At 36.9% G+C, this 21,973-nt stretch overlaps 3 protein-coding genes, 1 long non-coding RNA gene and 1 pseudogene across 6 annotated transcripts; 3 read left to right on the top strand and 2 right to left on the bottom strand.

The window, feature by feature from the left end:
- Window positions 1-1,055: 1,055 nt before the first annotated feature.
- Window positions 1,056-4,160, top strand: LOC126626156 (probable apyrase 7; annotated as a pseudogene).
- Window positions 4,127-6,877, bottom strand: LOC126626162 (phosphatidylinositol transfer protein CSR1-like). 2 transcript variants are annotated; one of them, XM_050295394.1, is made up of 6 exons: window positions 6,631-6,877; window positions 5,972-6,130; window positions 5,649-5,795; window positions 5,299-5,451; window positions 4,970-5,092; window positions 4,127-4,427 (listed from the first exon to the last, which is right to left on the bottom strand). In XM_050295394.1, exons 1-6 carry the CDS (start codon window positions 6,763-6,765, stop codon window positions 4,350-4,352), a joined length of 795 nt encoding a protein of 264 aa, XP_050151351.1. In that variant the 5' UTR covers window positions 6,766-6,877; the 3' UTR covers window positions 4,127-4,349. The 2 variants fall into 2 exon arrangements, with proteins under 2 accessions (XP_050151351.1, XP_050151352.1); XM_050295395.1 differs by having other exon boundaries at window positions 5,972-6,124; window positions 6,631-6,876.
- Window positions 6,878-7,721: 844 nt separating this feature from the next.
- LOC126626157 (plant UBX domain-containing protein 10-like) lies at window positions 7,722-9,768 on the bottom strand. Its single transcript, XM_050295385.1, has 3 exons — window positions 8,921-9,768; window positions 8,414-8,587; window positions 7,722-8,209 (listed from the first exon to the last, which is right to left on the bottom strand). The coding sequence occupies exons 1-3, from the start codon at window positions 9,473-9,475 to the stop codon at window positions 7,814-7,816; spliced, it is 1,125 nt and encodes a 374-aa protein (XP_050151342.1). The 5' UTR covers window positions 9,476-9,768; the 3' UTR covers window positions 7,722-7,813.
- Window positions 8,052-8,893, top strand: LOC126626168 (uncharacterized). Its single transcript, XR_007624629.1, has 2 exons — window positions 8,052-8,184; window positions 8,429-8,893. It is a non-coding gene; the product is annotated as an uncharacterized LOC126626168 (long non-coding RNA).
- A 7,274-nt stretch (window positions 9,769-17,042) lies between the features above and the next one.
- On the top strand, window positions 17,043-21,638 carry LOC126626153 (uncharacterized). 2 transcript variants are annotated; one of them, XR_007624616.1, is made up of 8 exons: window positions 17,043-17,911; window positions 18,242-18,328; window positions 18,440-18,652; window positions 18,853-19,017; window positions 19,141-19,194; window positions 19,322-19,468; window positions 20,580-21,411; window positions 21,444-21,638. XR_007624616.1 is itself a non-coding variant. In XM_050295379.1 (7 exons), exons 1-7 carry the CDS (start codon window positions 17,423-17,425, stop codon window positions 20,955-20,957), a joined length of 1,533 nt encoding a protein of 510 aa, XP_050151336.1. In that variant the 5' UTR covers window positions 17,043-17,422; the 3' UTR covers window positions 20,958-21,638. The 2 variants fall into 2 exon arrangements, 1 of the variants encoding a protein (XP_050151336.1); XM_050295379.1 differs by having other exon boundaries at window positions 20,580-21,638.
- Window positions 21,639-21,973: the final 335 nt, after the last annotated feature.

Genomic DNA, 21,973 nt, shown 5'->3' with positions numbered 1-21,973 from the left:
ATGCACCAATTAAAGATATTAAAATTTTATTTGTAATTGATTTCTTTTTAAAATGGATCTTACAAATATTATTTATAACAAAAAAACATATCGGTTGGAAGAAAAAAAAATATGACATTGCCACGTTAGCCATCAAATTAACATTTGACATTTTTCTTTTGACATCTCCTTTAGAGGTACTCTAATAATCTTTTTAATTCAAAGCACCAAGCGGTGCCTCTATTTCAAATTTTCAAAACTCAAGAAGATTCACAAAGATATTTCAGTATTTTTTTGCCACCATCATGCGATTCATTAGCTCAATTAATCGATTCAAGACGTGACGTGTGAAAAACGAGTTTGAAATAATCTCCAACTAATGTTTCCGTGGTAGTTGGGCTATAAATTCCTTGATAATTTGTGTTTTACAACTTTTTATTTATTTTTTTGTTGAAAAAGGGCAAAGTTCTTTGTATTTCTGTTTTATCAAGTGATGTGGGAGTGGAAAGAATGTCATTTTAAATTATTAGTAGTGAGATTAGGTGTAAACTGTCCTTATCCTAATTGCTTTTGTTTTAGGATATTGAATGGAGGGTTGGAATCATAGGACTATCACTTTCACAAATAGATTTAAAGAAAAACTAATGAAAATGGTTTGAAAACTTTGAGTTTTAATGATAAGGACAAAATAAAGGGTAAAATGAATAGTATCAGTATTAATTTTTTAGTGTTAAAATATGATTTTTCGTTAAAATAAATAATACCGAAAGCTTTTCGTTAAAGTTCCGTAGATTTAATCCAACGACACTAAAGAAAGTTTAGGTGCCTTTAGTTCTTATTAAACAAAAAATAAACGAGCACAAGTGTTTGTTGCTCAATCAATTAAAAACATTCACTAAGGCACTCGAGTTTTCAAGTTTAATTTTTCCACCATATCATTTATACAGAAAGTGACTTATTGTGAGGCTATGGTCGAGCGCTACTCATTTTTACTTGTAATTGAAAGATTGTAGATTTAATTTTCGCTAAATACGAATTTGAACCATATTATTCCAGTTAAGTAGTTAAGTGTTGATCCTCACTCCTACTGTAGATAATATGTATGCTGGCCCCGTCTGAAGAATTCATGAGCCGATAAGCAGACGAGACAAAAATGGGCGAGATCGGTGAACTAGGTGGGGAAGCGCAGGTCAGGACTCAGCGCTATGGAGATAGAAAGGCTGATGGATGGATCCTTCCGTTGAAAAAAAAACTCAGCTCAATCATTTCTTTCAGGTAAACGCTGCTTTGCTTTAATTTCTTTCAGGCATTTCTTGATTTGGGTGGATTGGATTGGATTCAGATCTCTTTCTTTCAATCATGTCATTTTCCGCATAATTATATTATATGCCTTTTTTTGCACGTCTCCTTTTTCGCCTAGCTATCATTTTCGTCTGTGATGCCCATTTTAAGCAAACTACTTTTCCGATTTCTTGACAAAGATGGAAACTTTGTGGCTTTTGGCTAATCATGGCAGCTGGGTTTTGCATTCCTGTGCTCTGTTTGGTATTTAGGATTGTCTGATTGAATCTAGCGAGTTATCCAATCCAATCCTGGACATCGAACAAGGCATGACAGATTTGTTTGTTCAATGCTGATTTTGTAGGTTTTCCAGCTCACTTTTTATGTACATACTGAAGTTTGCTTGCGTAGACCTTTTCTGCAGCTTTGCCTGGCTATTTTCAATTTTGCTTCATCGAATTGAGATTGCGAAAGTTATGTCGATTAGGTCACATTCAGTTGAATGGTTTTCGATTTGGATTTGAATTTGATCAATTGAGTAGTAAGGAAGTAGGACATTGATTGGTTTTCAACTTTAGACTATTGTGCTATCTCCTAGTTGACTTGGAACAATAACATTTAGGGATCGTTTGGTGTCCGGGATTGGATTGGATCGGATCATAATCCATGGTATGTGTGAAGGTAGAGGTGAATGATTTTTCATCAAAGGGATTAGACATTAAATTGAAACTTATCTCTCTTCTAATCCTACAATCAGTGTATTTCGGAGTGGGGTTTGACGGAAAATTGAAGGTGAAGTGAGCGTTAAAGAGCTGTTATTAAATTTGGGATGCATTCTTGTTGGTGATGCATCTATGGAACCCAAATCTCCTTCAAAACTTAAGCTCTCAATCATGGGATCCACTCAATATAAACAGGCATTTAAAACAAGTATTATGATCATAGTTATAATGCTCTTGTTCTTTGGTGCCTATTTCGGATTTAATTCCGTGAAAGGCCGTAGTGCTAGTGCATCTAAAGGGTCATACTTTACTGTGGTTGTTGATTGTGGAAGCACGGGTACCCGAGTTAACGTGTACGAGTGGCTGGGAATGGGTGTTAGTGGTAAGGAATTGCCTACATTGTTGTACTCTTATCCGGATAATTCAACTAAGGGTATGGTTTCAAAGAGCTGTAAGTATCACTGTCTGCAAACTGAGCCTGGTTTGGATAAATTTGTTGGAAACTTGTCGGGAGTAAGAGCATCTTTGGAACCACTAATTACATTGGCGGAACATAAGGTTCCTTCGGAAAGACGCAGAGAGACTCCTATTTTTGTTCTAGCTACTGCTGGATTAAGGAGATTGGCAGTGGAGGATTCTAGGCAGGTCTTAGATGATATCAAATCCGTCCTAAAAGAATGTTCTTTTTTGTACAAAAAGAGTTGGATTAGGGTGTTGAGTGGCAAAGAAGAAGCTTATTATGGTTGGGTTGCTCTAAATTATAAAATCCATAGTTTTCAGAATCCTTCAAGGTCACCCACTTTGGGACTTCTCGACTTGGGAGGTTCATCGTTGCAGGTTGTAGTGGAAACTGATGGCGCAAGAGAAGATGCAAACTTGCTGAGATCAAAATTTGGCTTTGTTGAACAGGAGATTTTAGCTTACTCATTGTCAGAATTCGGATTAAATGAAGCATTTGATCGGACAGTTGCTATGCTGAGCCAACGCAGAGAAAGTGCTGCAGGTGTATTAGAGATCAGACATCCTTGTCTTCGTATTGATGTGGTCCAAAACTATACGTGCTATGGTTGTGTCCAACAAAATGGTGCTGATCGGAAAAATGTCATTGGCCAATTGCAAGAAACTAAATTTCCTTCGGTGCATCTGGTTGGAGCACCGGATTGGGAGCAATGCAGAACACTTGCCAGGCTGCTGCTATCAATTCAAGCACATCTGACGCAGAACAAAGAACAAGGCCATGTTCTGATAATGGTAAGCACTCCTTTCATTCCCCACCAGCTACAAATTATTTCGTTTTCTCAAAATCTTGATCTTTATGCACTTTGACTCAACTCATTCAGTTAAAGAAAGTCTTTCCTTTGTCGAAAAGTCACATACTTTTACGGAGAATTATATCTCAGAAAAAATTTACATTCATTTGGGTGAAAGACGGGTCTCAGTTTGGCTGTCTTCATTCCCAAGTTTGAATTCCCCTTTTTTCGTTCATTACATCGCGATAACTCTACTTGCATTACTCTGTTTACTTTCTTTTTCCTTCTTATTGAAGTTGATTTTGAGGATTCATATCACTGTTGTAATTCATTCCCTGCTCATTGTCACAGGGAGTGAAATGGTGAATTTGACAGCTATTGCTCACCCCACAGCCCGCTTTCACGCCTTATCTGGATTTTTCGCTGTTTATGACAAGTTGAATTTGAGTGGCCGAGCCACCTTGCCCAAGATATGGGAGAAAGGCCAGCAACTATGCTCCAAATCATGGTCCGACCAAACCCGCAACTCACAAAATGGTTATTTTGCTTGGCAATATTGTTTTCGGGTACCTTACATGGCATCACTCGTCGAGGATGCTCTGTGTCTTGGTGACAAAGAGATCGTTTTTGGTCCTCCAGACGTTACTTGGACATTAGGAGCTGCCCTGGTCGAAGGAGAGTATTTATGGTCCAGTACAAGTCGATCTCGGACCAGCATTTTGACCCTAAACATGGAGGTTGCATCCTCCCCCATTTTTGTACTTGTTTTACTTCTTTTTCTTCTGGTAGTTGTGTGTAGTCAAGTCAAGCTGCCCATGATCGGCAACCAAGGCGCAGCTAGGGCATCTTTGCCAGTAAGAGAACAGAAGATGATGGATTAGATTTTACGTACTCTTTCGATTTCAATACACATCTTATTCAGTAAAAATTCTTTGCTAAATACAGAAGTTGTGATACATATGCTACATGCTTCCGCGGTAACGGATCATCAAAACTCAAAAGCACGACGCTTCTTGTCAATTGAAATTTGTTACATTGAAAGCCATATATATTTCTACAAAAAAAACATGTACTCTAGTGCATAGTGCATCAAGTCAAAACTTGAGAGTAACATTTCTCAGTCTCTAAATTTAGCTGGCACCGTTGCTTCTGTAAAGTACTCCTTCCTGACGGTCTCCACGGAGCAAAACCTCACCTTCAAAAGACAATTTACTTCAAATGAAATGAAAGTGGACAGATAACAAAAGACAATTACTTCAAATGAAATGAATGAAGGTCGCGGACTAAGGTCCGGACTGCAGAAAGTCTGCAGTAGGGAGTATGCATCAGATTCACAATAGACACCTAATCGCTTTCGTAACTTAATTGACAGCCCTCATTGAAGAAAAAATTTAAGAACTCTGTAGGAGAAAACCTCTATAGTTTGCCTAACGTCACGAAGTAAGAATAAACTTTCAGAAATTTTGTGGTTAAGCATGCTTCTGGTTTGTAACGCTACATCGGTTTTTTACTTGTTCCCCTTTTCTTTTTCTCTTACACAAATAGGTGGAGGAGCTTCTTAAAGCAAAACTTTCAAGAAGGATATCCTCTTCCTCTTAATAAGATATGCACATACTAAAGGTATCAAATTCGAATGTCGTTCCAGTATAGAACGCATTATGAAACTTCCTTTTGACCCAGAATAGGTTTTTTGAACAATATGGTACGTAGATATTCATCTTTGACTGCAATACATACCAGCAAAGAATACGATTTTAACAGCGGTTTGGCGAGCAGCCAAATTGGCTTGAATATAAATGGAGCTTCCACGAAGAGGACTTGGCCCAATCGCTTTGGATAATAGTAGTAGAAAATATCAAACTGCAAGAGATAAGGAATCAACTCACAATGGGCATCATATAATCGTCTTGACGGTTAATATCAAAACTAAACGATAAAATCTGATTAGCAGATCAAAGTTCTTTAATTATGATGTATGACAAGCAGAAGCAGCAACAAGAAAAAACGCTAATTTCTTTAAAGTAAGTAATCAAAGGATCAATCAGCAGGTAGCTCGTAAAGCTTACCAAAAATGTTATGAAATCTAAATCTGTATTTTCTCTACCAAACCCTCGTAGATCGAAGATTCCGAGTATTTCTTCGCACCCTTCTGGAAGGGCACTCAACGCCTTCTCAATCAAAAACACGCAGAGCTTCTCATTCTCAGCAGGGTCATGCACCTGTGGCACTTTTTGTACAGTTACCAATGTACCATACAAAACTTGATCTAAGCCAAAAGTAGCAAAAGATTGATCACAATTTTCGAAACGGTGTACAAACTAACACTATTTTGTTGATTAAAATTGGTATGTAACACCTCAAGAATATTAAGTTTATATGGTATGGAGTCGGACATGACCAAAAGAATAAAACTTACAGCAGGAAGATGCTTAGAAGCATCCACTATGAGAACTGGCCTGCCGTTAACATCGAGAAAGTTGTGTACATAAGCTTTTCCAGTTTCCGCTATATCCTTCACTGAATCTTGAGACAATTCGGACACTCTGAATTCTTGACGCCATTTCTATCACATGATTAGGGAAATACCAAAAAAGAAACTGTAATCATAATTATTTTTCCTGCTTAAGGTGTGAAAACTCTATAAGGAAAGAACCTTTCCAACGTAAAATGTAAGTGACTGAACATGTTCAAGCAACGACTAATGCAAATAATGCAATTGATCGAGCTAGCGAAGGATACAATTGCTTTATTCAATCTTTCAACAGCATCTTCGACCGAAAACTTGCGGTCCTTGAGAAACCAGAGGATCATATCCTCATCATCTCTTCCATTTTTCCCTACAGGAAGACTTCGATAATCTTTCTCAAGCTTCTCCTTCACTTCCAAAACCAGCTGCAACTTCTCGAAGCACAGAAGATAAGCACAACCACAATTTTCTTATCAGCAATTCAAAACACAATGTAAGCAAAACCAATGCGAACAAGATTAAGAAACATACGAATCTGTTTTTATGCTCATCAAAATTCAAACTTGCATATCCAAGAATAATAATTTACAACTTTCCCAGTCACTTGCCCGCATTTTCCGAGTATCCAAACAGAGTACAGAGTTCAGGATAATGTAAGAAACCCAAAGATAAAGAAACATAAAAAAATTAAATCTTTATGCTCCCCAGAATGTGAATTAAAATACCCAAATTTTAAAAATTCAAACGTGTACATCTAGGAATCATAAATCACAACTTTCCCAGCCACTTCCCCACATTTTCCGAGAATCCAAACTTCAAAACTCAGCTGGCATATCTAATAGCCATAATTTACAACTTTCTCAGTCACTTTCTCACATTTTCTCAGAAACCAAACAGAACCCGAGTTAGTGGGAATTGCAGGTGCACTTACCTTGTGTGATTCGCTGACGTCTAAGCGGCAGCTCCGAACTGAGAAAGTGCGAATTTGGGAGGATTTAATTTGGTAGGAGCAATTTGAGAGCACGGGAAGATGACGCAGGGGATTACGGATACTGCGGAGCTCCATTTTCTCTGATTAAGTGGTCTCAAACCGCTGAATCCGATCGCGGTTTTTGGTAGGAGGACGATGAGGGCAGCTCACTGTGCCGCCACGTAGGCCCGAAAAAAAACCTATTTGTTCAAGAGGTAAAAATTTTCATTATGACAAGAACACGTGTTCTTATATAAATAGTGTAATATTGTATTTTTTAAGTTATTAATTTTTTAACACACGTATTTTATTATTGGTATAATGACACGTAATGTATTATCCGTATTTCAATCACGCTAAAAAATCTTTTGTCTAAGAGGACTGGTTGGTAAATAGATTCAGAAGAGACAAACGACCTTGGGGCGGATGTCTTATGTTAAATTAGAGATAATTATCTTCGTAATTATCGTTTGTATTACAAAAATATAATCTTGATGCTTGTATAATTGTCATTTGTATTAGAGGAATGTAATTTTCGATTGTAATTAGTGTAAGATTTCGATCTAAATAGAAATTGATATAACCTTATATATTGTAATACTTCACACAACTTAATACAAGAAATCATATTTCTACATGATCTGATATCGATACATATAGTAAGAGTTAAACACAGATAACTACCCAATGTTTTGGGTGATTCAAATTGGCCATAATCATTTAAAACATTTTCAATAACTATTGTTTTAAAAACTGGGCATTCATTAGCTTCACATACGTTAAGTATGACGTTGACAAATATTGAAGTTGGTTTTCATTGATCGTCACTTTTTTGAGCTCTAGTCCCTAATTCGACTCATTTAAGCCAAATTAAACTGCAAAGGTGATTAATTTGGGGACTCAAAGCTCTATAAATAATTTAGAGTTATAATGTAATTCAATATTTGTCCACATCATCACTTAACATTAGTGAACGTATGTTAAATTTTCAAAACGTTGAGTAGTTATTTAGAATATTTTAAAAGGTTGGATCAATTTGGAATCACCTCTCCTTAACCCAAATATTAATCTTGATCATTAATATAGTTGCAAGCTAATAATCTGCCTGAGTTTTTGATACAAATATATTTCAATTTGATATCGGTCACACAAGTTCAAGAAATAGGCTTGCTCTTGGATGCAGGCCAGCATCCTTGAGTGTGATCCCCATTTGATCAACTCCATACACTTTTCGTGGGAAGCTTGATATCAATCTGTAGTTTCCACCTATACCAGGAACACCCAATGAATCAATGTATCTGTAAACTGCCTGCAGTTTGTCTGTGCACAAGAAGCATTGCTCTCGTCTTTCGCCGTTCGGAAACCTTATCAGTATCCGGGCAGCCTGAGGATCTTGAGGATCAGTGGAAGCCTCTCTAGTTTTTCCATGCTGTTGTTTGACAGAATGGTTCTGAAGCCTCTCATGATTTGCTTTGTTTGGGGCTTCTGCTGGTTTATGAGGTCTAACAGCTGGAGGTAAATTCTTTAGTCTCTCCATTTCCTGCAAGTAGGCAAGAATATGAGTTCCTCTCAGACTTTCTATTTGGTTTTGAGCTCCATTAAATTTTAAAACGTATCAATTTTCCCTCTATCGTTAAATGTATTACATTTTCCATTAGTTTCCCCACTTGAACGGACAAAAGTAAAACCGTAAGTTTAGGGGTGTTGCTGAAAATTTTCCTTTAACACAAAAGTGTAAACAAACCTTGTCTATTTGTAGAGCTGCAAGATATGCTGCATCTTGTTCTTCCCTTAGACGGCGGTCTGCTATTATTTTTTCTGCCTTCTTGGCCTTTGAACTGCGAAACGCCAGCCCTTGCTCCTCCACCGTCCGCTGCAGAATCCCCACCAGCTCAGTTGGGGTAATTGGCCCTTCCATCTAAGCATGGACAAAGAAGAGAACAAAGAGAGTTGAAGTATCCTTATCATTAGTATTGGAAGTTGAAACTGTTGTTGTTACTAAAGAGAAAAACTTACGGGAGTGTCACTGTGGCGGCATAGCAAGTGAATATGCATTATATATGATATGTTTTAATTAACTTGTGTCACATGACATTGAGTCGCCTAGGATACCGTCACAGTGACATCTCGTTGCAGGAAAGTTTTGTTAATTTAAGCATTGATGGATGCAAATTTGGGCATTCAATAATAAATCTAGAACTAATGGATGATAAGTTCATTCAAATCCTTCAAGTTTAAGGTTTCAATTAACCTGCTGCAACACTGCTATGTTATCACCAGCAACGGGAGCTATAATAGCACAGAATGGAAAGCAAGTAGGACGCAGAGTTGCAGCCATTTGAAGACCTTCCTCTCTATCTGCAATTGCTCCCCAGGAATCAAAGTTAGCATCAAGAAACTGCACCACCACCTCCGAAGACAGCGTCTCTCTACAGAAAGAAGGTGTGAAAGGGTGTTCCGGTGAGTGGAGATAAATGAACAAGAACTTATGCTCATCTTCTGCCATCTTTAAGGCCTCCATAAAACTACACGCATAAAAGAACGGATGCATGGTGCCATACTGCTGCTCGAAGCTAGTTAGAAAAGAAGCCGATACTTCTGGAAGGATTAGAGGCTCTTCTGGATTCTGCATTGGAAAGTTTGATGGTAGGGTTTGAGTTCTTCTTCCTGATCCTATTCCTATGAGGTGTCTACCGTGCCCCACTGCTCTCGAAAATCGTCCCATAAGGCTTCTCGGAAGGCTTACCATCCGGCGAACTATCCCACTGCAAGAGGGCTCTGCTGCCGATCTTATGCCTTCCCTCATTGCCAACAATTGAAAGTTTCTTTTGTAATAAGACCAATTGAGATAGTCCTTAATTTTTTTTATATACGAAAGACAGTTAATTACAACGAGAAGCCTCTAGGGAAGCCATTACGAACATTATCGAACACGACAGCGGAGCTAATTGAGATATATGGTTGTTCAAAGTAGTTCAACAATCAATCAGTTTCATTGTTGCTTTATTAGATGAAAGTTCAACTGTAGAGATAAAAAGAGAATTATTAAAGAATGTGAAGATGCTTCTTTTTTAGCGTCTACAAAGATGAAAGGAGAGGATTATGCTTTGCTTGTGATACAACCCACCGTTGAATGAGGAAGAGATTCATGCACTATGGAGCATCTATATAGACTGAAACAGATTGGTCCATCTTCTAATCGATCCTTCCAGAGTCGAATTTGAAAGATTTTTTTAGGTGGTGCTATCTACACTCCACTTTTTACCTCTCACACATCCATTTGGCCATCGAATCGAATGAATTGAAGAAAGATTGGATGACAGAAATTAACAAGAAGTGTGTGAGAGATAAAAATGGGTGTATAGATAGCACCACCCTTTTATTTTTGGACTTAAAATTTCAAAAAAATTCATGCTCTTTGCACAAATGGATATTTCCTTAGAGAAAGTCCACCGGGAGTGGATTGCCTGGCACCCAGCACCCAAAAGAAGTCGGCCACCAGCCAAATCACTCCACCCCAGCCTAATAGGCTGGCACCTAGCCCAAGTCAGGCAAGAGACCGGCCCAGAATTGACAGACCCAACAGCCGAGCCATCTGATGTCAACCAGGCCATCCATGTTGTCAATGCCGATGCCAGCTTTTCCCACAACCTTCAACCTCCCGCTGGAGGACTCGAACACCTTGCGGGTGACCTTGGTCCTGCTACGCACAATCAACGCGTCGCAGAGCAAGATCTTGGTGCAGAGCTCCTCGGGGCTGAGATTGTAAGAGGTTGATTTCGGGTTCTCCAAGCTTCAGACGAGGATGGTGGGCTTGGCGTCGAGGTTTGCAGCAGACAACACCACGACCAGCCATGGAGGAGCCCGACAGCGTAAGGTGGGAGTTACTAAGAAAGCAGAGAGGGAAGGCTTGGAGGTGAGAGAGAGGGCAGGGTTTCAGAAAAATGGGGAGCGGAAAAATATCAAAAATTAATAATATTTTTTATAAAGTCAAAAATTAAAAATAATAATATTTTAATAAAATTGACTAAGCTATTTTTTGTTAGAGGTGGAGATGCATTTAGCCTATTACTGTTCATTGGGGTCTATCACTGTTTACTGGGTGGATTAAATAGGTTGGGTGCTAGCGCATTTTTTTAGGGGTGGACTTGCTCTAATTAGAGCAGTTCCACCGAAGGTGGAATAGCCTAGCACCCAGTGGAAAAAACAAGCTGGGACTCAGCCAATTCACTCCAACCCGTGGAATAGACTGGCACCTAGCCCAAGCCAGTCCACATGCTGGCCTAAAATCAACAGAGGAAGAAGACGGCTCATTTGACGCCATGGCTATTGTCTCTCTCATCCGGAACCCCATCCAACGCCTGGAACCCGATCCCTAGAACCCCATCAACCCCCTTCCCCTGATAAATCCATATATTCAACACCATGTCCCCATTCCCCTTGTGAGCTCTGACGAGGTTGCGCTGCCCTATGCGGAGGAGGAAGTAGTTGCCGAATTTCTTGGCAAGGTCGGTGGGATTATAGTGGTTGAGGTCGTCGCCGACCTGGAGCCAGTTTCCAAAAACGGGTACGAGTATGAGACCAGGCAGGAGCTTGAATTTCTTGCCACGAAGAGACCCAGAAGGTTCTTTTCCAGGAGGAGGAGGTCCATTTTTTGGGGAGCGTCGGTGTGGTGAGGAGGAGGTCCATTTCTAGAAGAAGAAGAAGGGAAGAAGAAGTCAGAAAGTAAAAAACCAAATTATTATTTTATAATAAAAATTAATAATATTTTAATAAAATTGACTAGGCTATTTAGTTTTAGGGATGGAGATGCATTGGTCTATTACTGTTCATTAGAGTCTATCACTGTTCACTGGAGTGGATAAATGGGCTGAGTGCTGACACAAAGTCTTTAGGGGTGGATTTGCTCTTAAGGCCATTTCCACTTATTGTACAAATTAATCTGTTTATTTTCATAATCTGTTGTTCCATGAATGTTTCTTTCAATACCAATTTTTGAAAAACTGGAAAAATACCAAATACTTGAAAGCTGGAAAGTGAAGGGCGGCCACAATCTTGGAACAAAGATAAAAGTTAAAGTGAATATTATGTGCAACAATTTCGTTTTCACATATCTTGGAGCATCCCTTTTTCCTTTATGCAAAACAAAAATGGGGAAGGGGGATTTGAAAACAGGATCATTCATAGTGATACATAAAAGTTCATAAAAAAAGGATAATAAGGAGGGTTGTATATGGAGACAGAACCTCAAATGTAGGAGTAAAAATTCTTAATAAACGATAATGAAGAGAGTATTTGAAGACAGGACCTCGAATGAAAGGGTAAATTTTTTTAACCGTTTGAGCTCTCCAAGCACGTTGTGGAGCAAGGACAAAAGCTAAAGTGAATATTATGTGCAACGATTTTTGGAATTCAAATGTAGGACATTAAGTGCATGAGTATTTGAGTTTTTAATCACTTCAGCTAGGATCATCTTTTTTAGTTAGTCAATAAAGCACAACTGAAAACCTGTACCTATATATCATCGTGGGTAGCCCTTTTCCCAGATTAGTATGATTACTATTTTCAAAATGTCAAGTTTAGCAACCGATAGTGGTTTTAGTACTTGAGTTGCTTGAGCACTTCCAGTCTTCCAGACCAGTTTTCTCAGAAGAATTCGAGGTTGGTCTTTCTTTCATTTTTTTTCTGGGTAAATCATGATGCTAAGAAATCTTTTTGACCTCCAAACCACAACCCATATTTTCTGTCAAACTTTTAATAAAATAAAAATAAAAACCCATATAAGTTCCAACATTTTGTGGCGATGGTGGCTACCCATGTTACTGTGATAGTCCCTACATTGTACAATTCCATCATACCTTTGAAGGTTTAAAGTGTTTTCCTTTTAAAAAAGGCAAATAATTTCAACTTTTTCTTTCATATATACACACATATATATATAGTGTAAAATAGTATAGCTCCTATACAAGATAAACATCACTTGGTCACCGCATTTATATCAGATTATGAATTTGTATGAACTATCACCATCTTCAACCTTCAAGGTAGGCACTAAGATATGTATGCAGTGTAAACTATCACATGGTCACCACATTCATATCAAATTATGAATTTGTACGAACTATCACCATCTTCAACCTTCAAGGTAGGCACTAAGATACATATACATACATATATATATATATATATATATATATATATATATATATATATAGTGGGACTATATAGCTTACTCCTGCAGTATGTTCTGCAGGCACTACTCTTTTAAGACAAGATACTCATGCTTGGTAAGCAAGCATCGCATTCAGTACTTCACCCTAGCTTGCTAGTGCTTGTACTATATATGTCTTCTGAGCTAAAAATGGACTGTCTTATGATGGGTGCTGAAAAATTAGGTCAAGAAATTTGGTGAATTTGCCAGTGGAATTTTTTTCAATTTGTACCATTTTGGTTCATATATTTTCAATTTTTTTTTTAACATCATTTAAGGTACAAATTGTTATACTATTACTCCAAGTGCACGTTTAAATCTCAAGTCAATATATGTTTTTTGATGTGACACTCGATGGACCTATCTTTTGCTAACATGAATGTTATGTTGACAATATGTGGGTGATTTTTCATATTTAGAAGGTTAGAGTTTTCCCGTAATTCACATTTTATTGGTTGGGCATCCATTTAAACAAGCAATGAACTTTCCAAGTGCTATGACAACAAAACAAAAGTTAACTTGATAGCTAAATAAACGAAGAGGTCAATGATATAACAATTTGTAAATTTAGAGTTTGTATTTTTCCAATATTTAGAAACATAGGGATCAAACTGAACCCAAATGGTGCATAATATAAGATTCCCTTCTCTTAACCTGCAATCTTAATCAATGAATAATTATGATTATATTATATTGTTCTTTCATTCTTTAATAGGAAAACTAATGAAAATGTTTTAAAAACTTTGAGTTTTAACGATAATGACAAAATAAAGGGTGAAGTGAATAGTACCATAATTGACTTTTTAGTGTAAAAATATGGTTTTTCGTAAAAGTAAACAGTATCAGAAGTTTTTCATTAAAGTTCTCTTCTTTAATAACTACATGTTCACAATTCACAAGAGAATCTTCAATCTACCAGCTGGTGCGTGCCTTCTGCTACAAACAATACAAACAGCAGACGATGGAGACATTGAGTACAATTTTATATCATCCTAATCATCCTAATCACACCAAGCTTGAAGAATTAGAGCAAATCTCAGCATAATCCGAGCTAGCTAGCCCCACGAAAAATAACATGATAACTAATATTTTCCTTTTGCCAGTTGGTGCTCCCTTTCAAAAAGCACGACAATGGCAGCCTTTCACTCCAAGTCAAGTGACACAGTATTATGCACCAGAAAGAAAGTTACAGTTTTATATAGTTTATGCCATGAAATGACATTAACCTTATGGATTACCAGCACAAATCACAAACCCTAAAATTATAGAATATAACCCACCCTAAGGGATCTTATAATCTTTTCGATTACTTCAAATTCAACCATGTAAAATTTCAAAAAAAATGTATTCTTTTCACATAAATATATATAATATATAATTTGTAGCTGGAATCAATTCTGGGAGACCTTTACAGAAAAAGGGTGGGGGGGGGGGGGGGGCATGGAACTACTTAACGAGCGTGGTTTAGAGGGTGGACCAATATATATACATATTCTTCAAACTGGTTGCTGCAGAAGTTGTTGGGAGTGTGAGTGAGTGGAGGGTCTTTCCTGAAAAGAAGAGAGAATTTTAAAGAATGCATGGTGTATAATTAACAAACAGTGATAAGGAATTGGGAGGGCCATTTGAAAGTGGCAAGCACCTTTGCTTGACCAGGACCCTAGTACGAGAGCCAAAGCACTCTGGCAAAGGGCCCATACCTTTCTGCCTCCCACAAACTAGTGCCCTAGAGATTCATATCTTCATATGGTATAATTACAAAATTACTAGATCTAGGTAGGAATCTTTTAACTTTAATCGTAATTGGTAATCCTAAAGAAAAAGTTGTAATGGCTTATTTTCGGGATAACCTTAATATCGTTAGGTGGAGTTACTGAATTCACTTGTGTCATGAGTATTTTTATTAGTATTGTATTCTAAAGTACAAACTGGTTAATTACTTCTAGTATAATTACACATCAACTACTAACATTATGTGACGTTGGTATGATAAGACAAATAACTTCTAAGATTTTGAGCCTAATATGTGGCCCTCAGCCTCTTATTATAGGGTTTAGATTATGTAATCTCTTGTGACATTAAGCTAGCAAAGGTATAGATCTAGATTGTTACTATTGGTCGTACGTGCAAATGGGTAGATCATTATGTTCATGTTTTGTGTGTTCTTCAAGTATGAATGGTCGAAATCAACTCAGTTTTATACGCGAAATTGATCCTAACATCTTCCTCCGAGAGTTAGGGTTAATCACCCAGATTGAAGTTAGTTAGACTATCAATTCCAACAGTAATTCTGTTACCATTGTCTATTGGATGGTTATTGGGATGTATCATATATGTCATTACATCATATATGTCATCACAAATTGTCGGCATACGAGGCTTTGAGATGCTTGACCTTTGGCGTCAGCTACTCAAGATCAATAGATTATGATATGGATTGCAGGATTGGACCCATCTAATCAATATTCACCGTGACCCATCAAATCATAATCCACCGTTTTCCTTGGTAAACTCAGCAATAAATTTGATCTGTTCTGGGTGAAATAGATATTGACCCGGTGATTGTGGCCAGTTGGCAAATTCTAGGTTCCTCTGTGGATACACATTCTACTTCAATTTATAGTTTCGGATTAAATTGTTTTTATTTTTATCAACTTAGCTTAGAGTAATTATATCGTTTGTAAGTTGTAACAAACAAAAAATTGTGGCTAGTTAGTCAGAATTAGAATACTTTAATAAGCTTTGTCATCATTTTCTGTTTTCCCAAATTTGTTTTGTTTCTGTTTAGTTAAAAACTTGAAACTATCTATATCATTGACTTTTTGAATTTTGGATGAATTTCAAAGCTTTGACCATCCAGTAAACAAACAATAAGGCACACCGATTTAGCAAGTTAAGCGCTGAGAGAGCACAAGAGCCACATGGTGCAGAATTTTTTCTCAAATTTTCACTTGATCTAACCAATTACAATAACATATTTTTTTTCTTCTCTTTTCTGTCGTAACTAATAAGTAATTGAGGAATCTTTTGATTACCAATAATAAGTCTTAAAAGTTATGCAATTGTAAAGTAGGAACTTATCTTTCTTTTTTGTAATTTTCATGGTCCAATTTGAAATGATCAATATATAAGATTAAGCGCTAAGCGTTAGTCGGGTGATAAGTAGGGGTCCAGATGGTTTTATTAATTTTAATTAAATTTATTATATTGCATATTAAGAAATTTTTACTTATACTTAAATAGAATGACATATAGATTATATAGCAGTAGAACATGCGGAAAACATGGGGACCAATTATATAACGAGTGTTCATCCAAATATTTGACAAGTCTCTTACAATTTATTGAAAAATAAAATACAAAATGAAAGTTATCTATTTTCTGTCTAAGTGAGAGTCGCTACCTAAGCGGGTCTCGGTGGGCAAGATAGGCCCTTAGGCAGCTCTAGACACCCTTTCTTAATTTTCAAACGCCTTAGAAACTAATCGAGGTGGTGGCCAGCCACCTAGCATCGCGCTAGGCGAAATTTTTTAGAACAGTGTATAAGACACTTAAGAATGTAAGGTTGTTTGTGCATTCTAACTGTTTCACTTCCTAGTGGTAACTGGTGACAACAACACCATGATAGGTCATTTTGTTAATTAATATTCAGAACATTATAGTTAGATAAAAAGAAATGAAATAATGAGACTGGTAAGATGCTGCAAGGGCCAAACATGGAATGAGCTTTCAGAATTGTAAAATAAAAAGATTATTTTTCTTGATTAGTGCAGTTCCTCTAACAATTAGTAATATCATGACATGTTTATTTATTTAGAACGAAATTATGAATTAAAGAAATAAACAAACACATGAAAAATCAGGACGTGGAATAATCAATACACATGTTTTTGTAAATGCTGGAGAGACGAGAATTAAAATACTTCCAATGCACATGCAAAGTAAGTACAAAATGCTAAAATGCAATTAGGTGTAATAACAATCGCGTAAAATAAATTTGAATCCTTGACATTTTTTTATATTCAAAACAGAAGTTTAAAAATGCTTCCGACTATGAAACGGAGTTTTGAGAAGCTTATTTGCGAAGCAACGACATTCTTTTAGCCAAAAAGAAAAGCATACAACGCATAGGCCGTCACTTGTTAGCCATACTAGTTGGCTTAGCTCTCAAGCGGTAGCATATCTCACCATTCTGTAAATAAACCTGAACTTGAATCACCCATATCTTTCTTGCCCCTCTTTGTGAAAAGAATTTAAAACATTTTTGACCAAAGCCCTAATAATAGTTAAAACTTGGGGAAGTACAGCCCCACCCATCTTTCGCTTTTTTAAAATCCTCATGCCTGCAAATTTTTCTTAGGTGTCAGAACACCAAAAACCAAGAAAAACCCAAGAATCTCTCTCCTCAGAAGTTCGAGAGAGAGAGAGAGGGAGAGTGAGGGAGTTGTTTATATGCTGGAAATGGTGAGGTAGTGAGTCAAGCAAACAACTTAGCTGGCTGGCAGTGGCAGCAGCAGACTCTCACATCTTTGATGGTTGCTTATGTTTTGTAAGGACATGAAGGGAGTAGGAGAAGAAAGTTTTAATCCTAATCCACCACAACTTCCATGGACAAAACTGAGGAATGTGATATCCCACTACACAACAACAACTAGACAACCAGTCCAATGCAACCAAACACAAACCTCTGATTCCGTTTTTGTACCAAACAGTAGACAGAGACAACAGCAACAACAACCTACTCCCCTAATCAAACCCAAACATTCCTCCAAACTGGCTCCTCCTACTTATTCTCACACCTCCACCTCCTTCTCATTCGTCTCCATGCTTCTTGTTCTCTTACTTCTTGTTGCTTCTTCTTCTCTCTTTACTCCTGCATTGTCCCACCCGGTTGTCTCGGATTCCGGCCTACGCCGCCCCTCCTCGGCCAATCGGACATTTCGGACCAGCTCGGAGATCAACAAGTTGAGGGGGGTCCAAGTCCAAACATATTTAAGGAAAATCAACAAGCCTGCTGTCAAGACTATTCAGGCATGGCATTTCCCTTTTCTTTGATAGTGATTTCTTTGCAAATCTTCATTTTCTTCTTGTCTGCAGTTTTCCGTTGGGAAGTGATTTTCGCACTTCTCTTTTTATCCTTCTACACTCTTTACTGGATATAAACAAATAGAGAAGGACAAAACGTCATTCATAAGGTTTGAAAATTATGCGCCGCTAGACTAAATAGTCACTAACATTTTCTTGATTGGCTTTTTGTTTATTTTTTACTGCAAACTAAGTGTCGTTAGATCAAATAGTCATTTACGTTTCTCATTGTTTTGAGATTTAACGATGTGGATTCTTGTTTTATTTCTTTTGCAGAGTCCAGATGGCGATGTGATAGATTGTGTTTTATCTCATCTCCAACCAGCTTTTGATCATCCTGAGCTCAAAGGGAAGAAGCCATTGGTAATTTCCACAACAGCCCTTCTCAATTTTGGGATAATTCTATTTTTGTCAATTTTGGGATAATTAACTTGTAAATTTATGATTAAGGGACTAATTAGGATAATGATACAGGACGAACCAGACAGGCCCAAAAACCATAACAGCACAGATAAAGTAGGTGAGAGCTATCAGCTATGGACAGACTCAGGTGAATCATGTCCACAAGGAACAGTACCGATCCGGCGCACCGGAGAGAAAGACATTTTACGCGCAAGCTCCTTCAGAAGATTCGGCAGAAAACCTAGAAGACATGTGAGGAGAGACTCCTCTGGCAGTGGCCATGAGGTTAGTCTTTTATTTTTATTTTTTTCGTTTGTTAATAACGACTCAATAAAGGATTAGACAAGTAAAACTGCACACTACGTATGCCATGGTACTATCAAAAGCAGCCTACTGTCATCTCGCTCGGAGCTATTAAATGGTGTCCAATAATTCAGTGGTCAACAACTAATATGTTGACTTTATTTTGGGTTGGATTTTTACAGCATGCAGTTGTGTTTGTAAATGGAGATCAGTACTACGGAGCAAAGGCCAGCATCAATGTGTGGGCGCCACGAGTCACTGATCAGTATGAATTTAGCTTGTCCCAGATTTGGGTTATCTCTGGTTCTTTTGGCCATGATCTCAACACCATTGAAGCTGGATGGCAGGTATGTCTTTTTCTTTTGATTCTTAAAAAATTTAAGCGCAAGTCGTATGGTTCTTCTCCTAATATCGTTTGTATAAAATATTTATTAATTGCGAAATTTAAGATTATCCTTTTTTTTTTCCAGGTTAGCCCGGAGTTGTATGGAGATAACTACCCAAGATTCTTTACATACTGGACAGTGAGTTCTATTAAAGTTTTTAATTAAATTCTTCTTTTTTCTTCTGCATAGAGAAGAATGCAGACATAAATTATGAGGAAATAAAGTATGATTAGTGCTAATTTTGTTGCTTAATATATAATTGCAGACAGATGCATATCAAGCAACTGGATGCTACAACTTGCTTTGCTCTGGATTTGTCCAAACAAATAATAAAATTGCAATTGGAGCAGCAATCTCCCCAAGGTCCTCTTATGGTAGCAGACAATTTGACATTGGCTTGATGGTTTGGAAGGTGAGCTTTTCAAGTCAATATTCAAATCCAAAAAACAACAAAAATAAACTCAAGTCAATATATGATAAAAATATGGACATATTACTAGTTAATTTGACTAAAGCGGTGTTTGTTTGTTTTTTTTTTTTTGGCTCAAGTTACGTTCCCTTTTCATAGTTTAGATAAATTTAGTCTTATGTATAATTTTTCTTATATGAAATTTCAGTTTGTTACCTTCAGGTTTAAGGTAGCCAAAACAAGAAGTGTTTTTTCACCAGTTTTTTTTTTTAAATACCTTTTTTGAATTTTTTTTCATCTAGTCCACTTGTATAAACAACTTGGCCAAACATACCTTTCAATCGATCTATTTCTTTCTTATTTGAGAATATATTTGCGCGTTACTATAAGTGATGGTAATACATTAAATTTTAAGATCTATACAGTGAAAAAATAAAATGTCAGTGAATAAATAAAATGTCACTTGAGTGTAGCAAAAATATTTTCACTTTTTCTATTTAAAGAGTGAGATTCTTTCACTGCCCCAAGGTTTTTTTATATTTAAAGAGTGAGATTCTTTCACTTCCCCAAGGTCATCCCAGACGTGTCAACTTTGCTGCTTTATTTAGAAGAGGTTTTCAGTGTGATCGGGATACAAAATGGTACACCAAGTGTCCTTATATAAATGGTCGGTTATGTGTGTTTAATAACTTAAAAATTAAAAATTTTCATCACTTGCATAAAAACACATAATGTACTATATGTATTTCCGCTACAACTAAAAATTTCTCTTTATTTAGAAGGGCATTTGTGTTATTTACATGTTTATTCTCTCTCCTCCAACTGGCTTTGGAAGCTTTATCACGCAAAATTACAGTTTTATCCTGCATGTCTTTTTCTTTTTGCATTTATTTTCTCTTTATGCATTCTTCTATAATTTTTCAAAATTTAAATTAGATAAATTAAAAGAGAATCGAAAGACAAGAAAACGAGTATATTGGTGCAGTCATATAAGCCCAAAAACTCATCATTATGTAGTCAAATAAAACATTGCAAGACAAAAGAAGCTAATTGATCACAACTATTTTTTGTTTAAAACAGAGTTGATCAACATGAAATCATGTATTTTTGGCAGGATCCAAGGCATGGACATTGGTGGCTAGAATTTGGAAATGGCCTACTGGTTGGATACTGGCCAGCATTCTTGTTCAGTCACCTGAGGAGCCATGCAAGCATGGTGCAATTTGGGGGTGAAATTGTAAATAGCAGATCTAGAGGGTACCACACATCTACACAAATGGGGAGTGGACAATTTGCAGAAGCTGGGTTTGGAAAAGCATCTTATTTCAGAAACTTGCAGGTTGTGGATTGGGATAACAATTTGCTCCCACTCGCAAATCTCCACCTCCAGGCTGATCACCCTAATTGTTACGATATAAGACAGGGAAGAAATAATGTGTGGGGGACTTACTTTTACTATGGAGGTCCTGGAAGAAATGTGAGGTGTCCATGAATATAATAACAGCATAGTAATTTTTGTTTATTTTTCTTATTTCTTGTGTTTAGGTATTTGATTATTTTTTCTTTATAGACCATATAGGGAGAGTTTCTTGTGTCCGGACGGCCGTACAGGGGACCAAACACAAAAGGATGAGTAAGACCAAGGGTGCTTTGGGTGTGCAGTTTGACTGTCCGCACTTGAGAATTTATCAAGAGTTTGTTCTTTGTTGTATTTTTACAGTGTTTCTATATAAAAAAAGTGTTGATAGTATTGCATAATAGGGAGAGTTTCTAGTGTCCGGACATCCGTATAGGGCACCAAACACACAAAAGGATGAGTGAGTCCAAAATACAAGGGGCATGGGGTGCTTTATGAGTGTAGTTTGGCCGTCCGCACTTAAGAATTTATCAACAACATGGTTTGTTGTATTTTGTAGTGTTTATATATATATATATATATATAAAGTGTTGACAGTATTGTGTGGGATCTAGCCTCTAGGTCATTAAAGGGAAAGTTTCTTGTGTCGGATGTTTGTATAGGACACCAGACACAAAAGGATGAGTGAGACCAACATACAAGGGCCATGGGGAGCTTTGTGTGTAGTTTGGCCGTTTGCACTTAAGAGTTTATCAACAACACGGTTTGTTGTATTTTACAATGTTTCTATAAAAAGAAAAAATTATGTTGATAGTATTGCATGGATCCATAGTGTTTTTCTATTTCTTTCTTCAAATTCTTTCCACATGATAGGAGAATACACCAGCGAATACAAGGAAAGCGAGGCTAAAAAATTTAGGGACGGTTGGATAATCATTTCGGTCTCAATTTTCAGCTTTTAGTTTTCAATTTTTTAAAAAACTAAAAATTTATTTGGTAATTTATTTCCGTGTGCAAACTGCCTAAAGAACCAAAAAAAAAAAAGCGTGTGCAAAAATTATTTCTCTTAAAAAATCCACATTGCTTTTAAAAGTTCAAAACTTTCTTGTTCCCAAGCAAATATAATGCATGATTTTTTTATGTATTTTATA

Source organism: Malus sylvestris, chromosome 6 (assembly GCF_916048215.2).
Source record: "Malus sylvestris chromosome 6, drMalSylv7.2, whole genome shotgun sequence".
NCBI classification, from domain to species: domain Eukaryota; kingdom Viridiplantae; phylum Streptophyta; class Magnoliopsida; order Rosales; family Rosaceae; genus Malus; species Malus sylvestris.
Note: the sequence above shows the minus strand (reverse complement) of the source record. Positions and strands in the feature narration are given on the sequence as shown.

What these genes read in the sequence shown, in the direction of transcription:
- LOC126626153 (XM_050295379.1), top strand. Translation starts at nt 17,423, where the DNA reads ATGTTTTGTAAGGACATGAAGGGAGTAGGAGAAGAAAGTTTTAATCCT. An exon ending in TCAAAGGGAAGAAGCCATTG is followed by an intron (nt 18,329 to 18,439) that starts GTAATTTCCACA and finishes ATAATGATACAG; the next exon opens with GACGAACCAGACAGGCCCAA. An exon ending in CCATTGAAGCTGGATGGCAG is followed by an intron (nt 19,018 to 19,140) that starts GTATGTCTTTTT and finishes TTTTTTTTCCAG; the next exon opens with GTTAGCCCGGAGTTGTATGG.
- LOC126626157 (XM_050295385.1), bottom strand. Translation starts at nt 9,475, where the DNA reads ATGAGGGAAGGCATAAGATCGGCAGCAGAGCCCTCTTGCAGTGGGATA. An exon ending in ACATAGCAGTGTTGCAGCAG is followed by an intron (nt 8,588 to 8,920) that starts GTTAATTGAAAC and finishes GTCCATGCTTAG; the next exon opens with ATGGAAGGGCCAATTACCCC. An exon ending in CAGCTCTACAAATAGACAAG is followed by an intron (nt 8,210 to 8,413) that starts GTTTGTTTACAC and finishes GCCTACTTGCAG; the next exon opens with GAAATGGAGAGACTAAAGAA.
- LOC126626162 (XM_050295394.1), bottom strand. Translation starts at nt 6,765, where the DNA reads ATGGAGCTCCGCAGTATCCGTAATCCCCTGCGTCATCTTCCCGTGCTC. An exon ending in CTTCTAAGCATCTTCCTGCT is followed by an intron (nt 5,452 to 5,648) that starts GTAAGTTTTATT and finishes AAAGTGCCACAG; the next exon opens with GTGCATGACCCTGCTGAGAA. An exon ending in TAAAATCGTATTCTTTGCTG is followed by an intron (nt 4,428 to 4,969) that starts GTATGTATTGCA and finishes TGTCTTTTGAAG; the next exon opens with GTGAGGTTTTGCTCCGTGGA.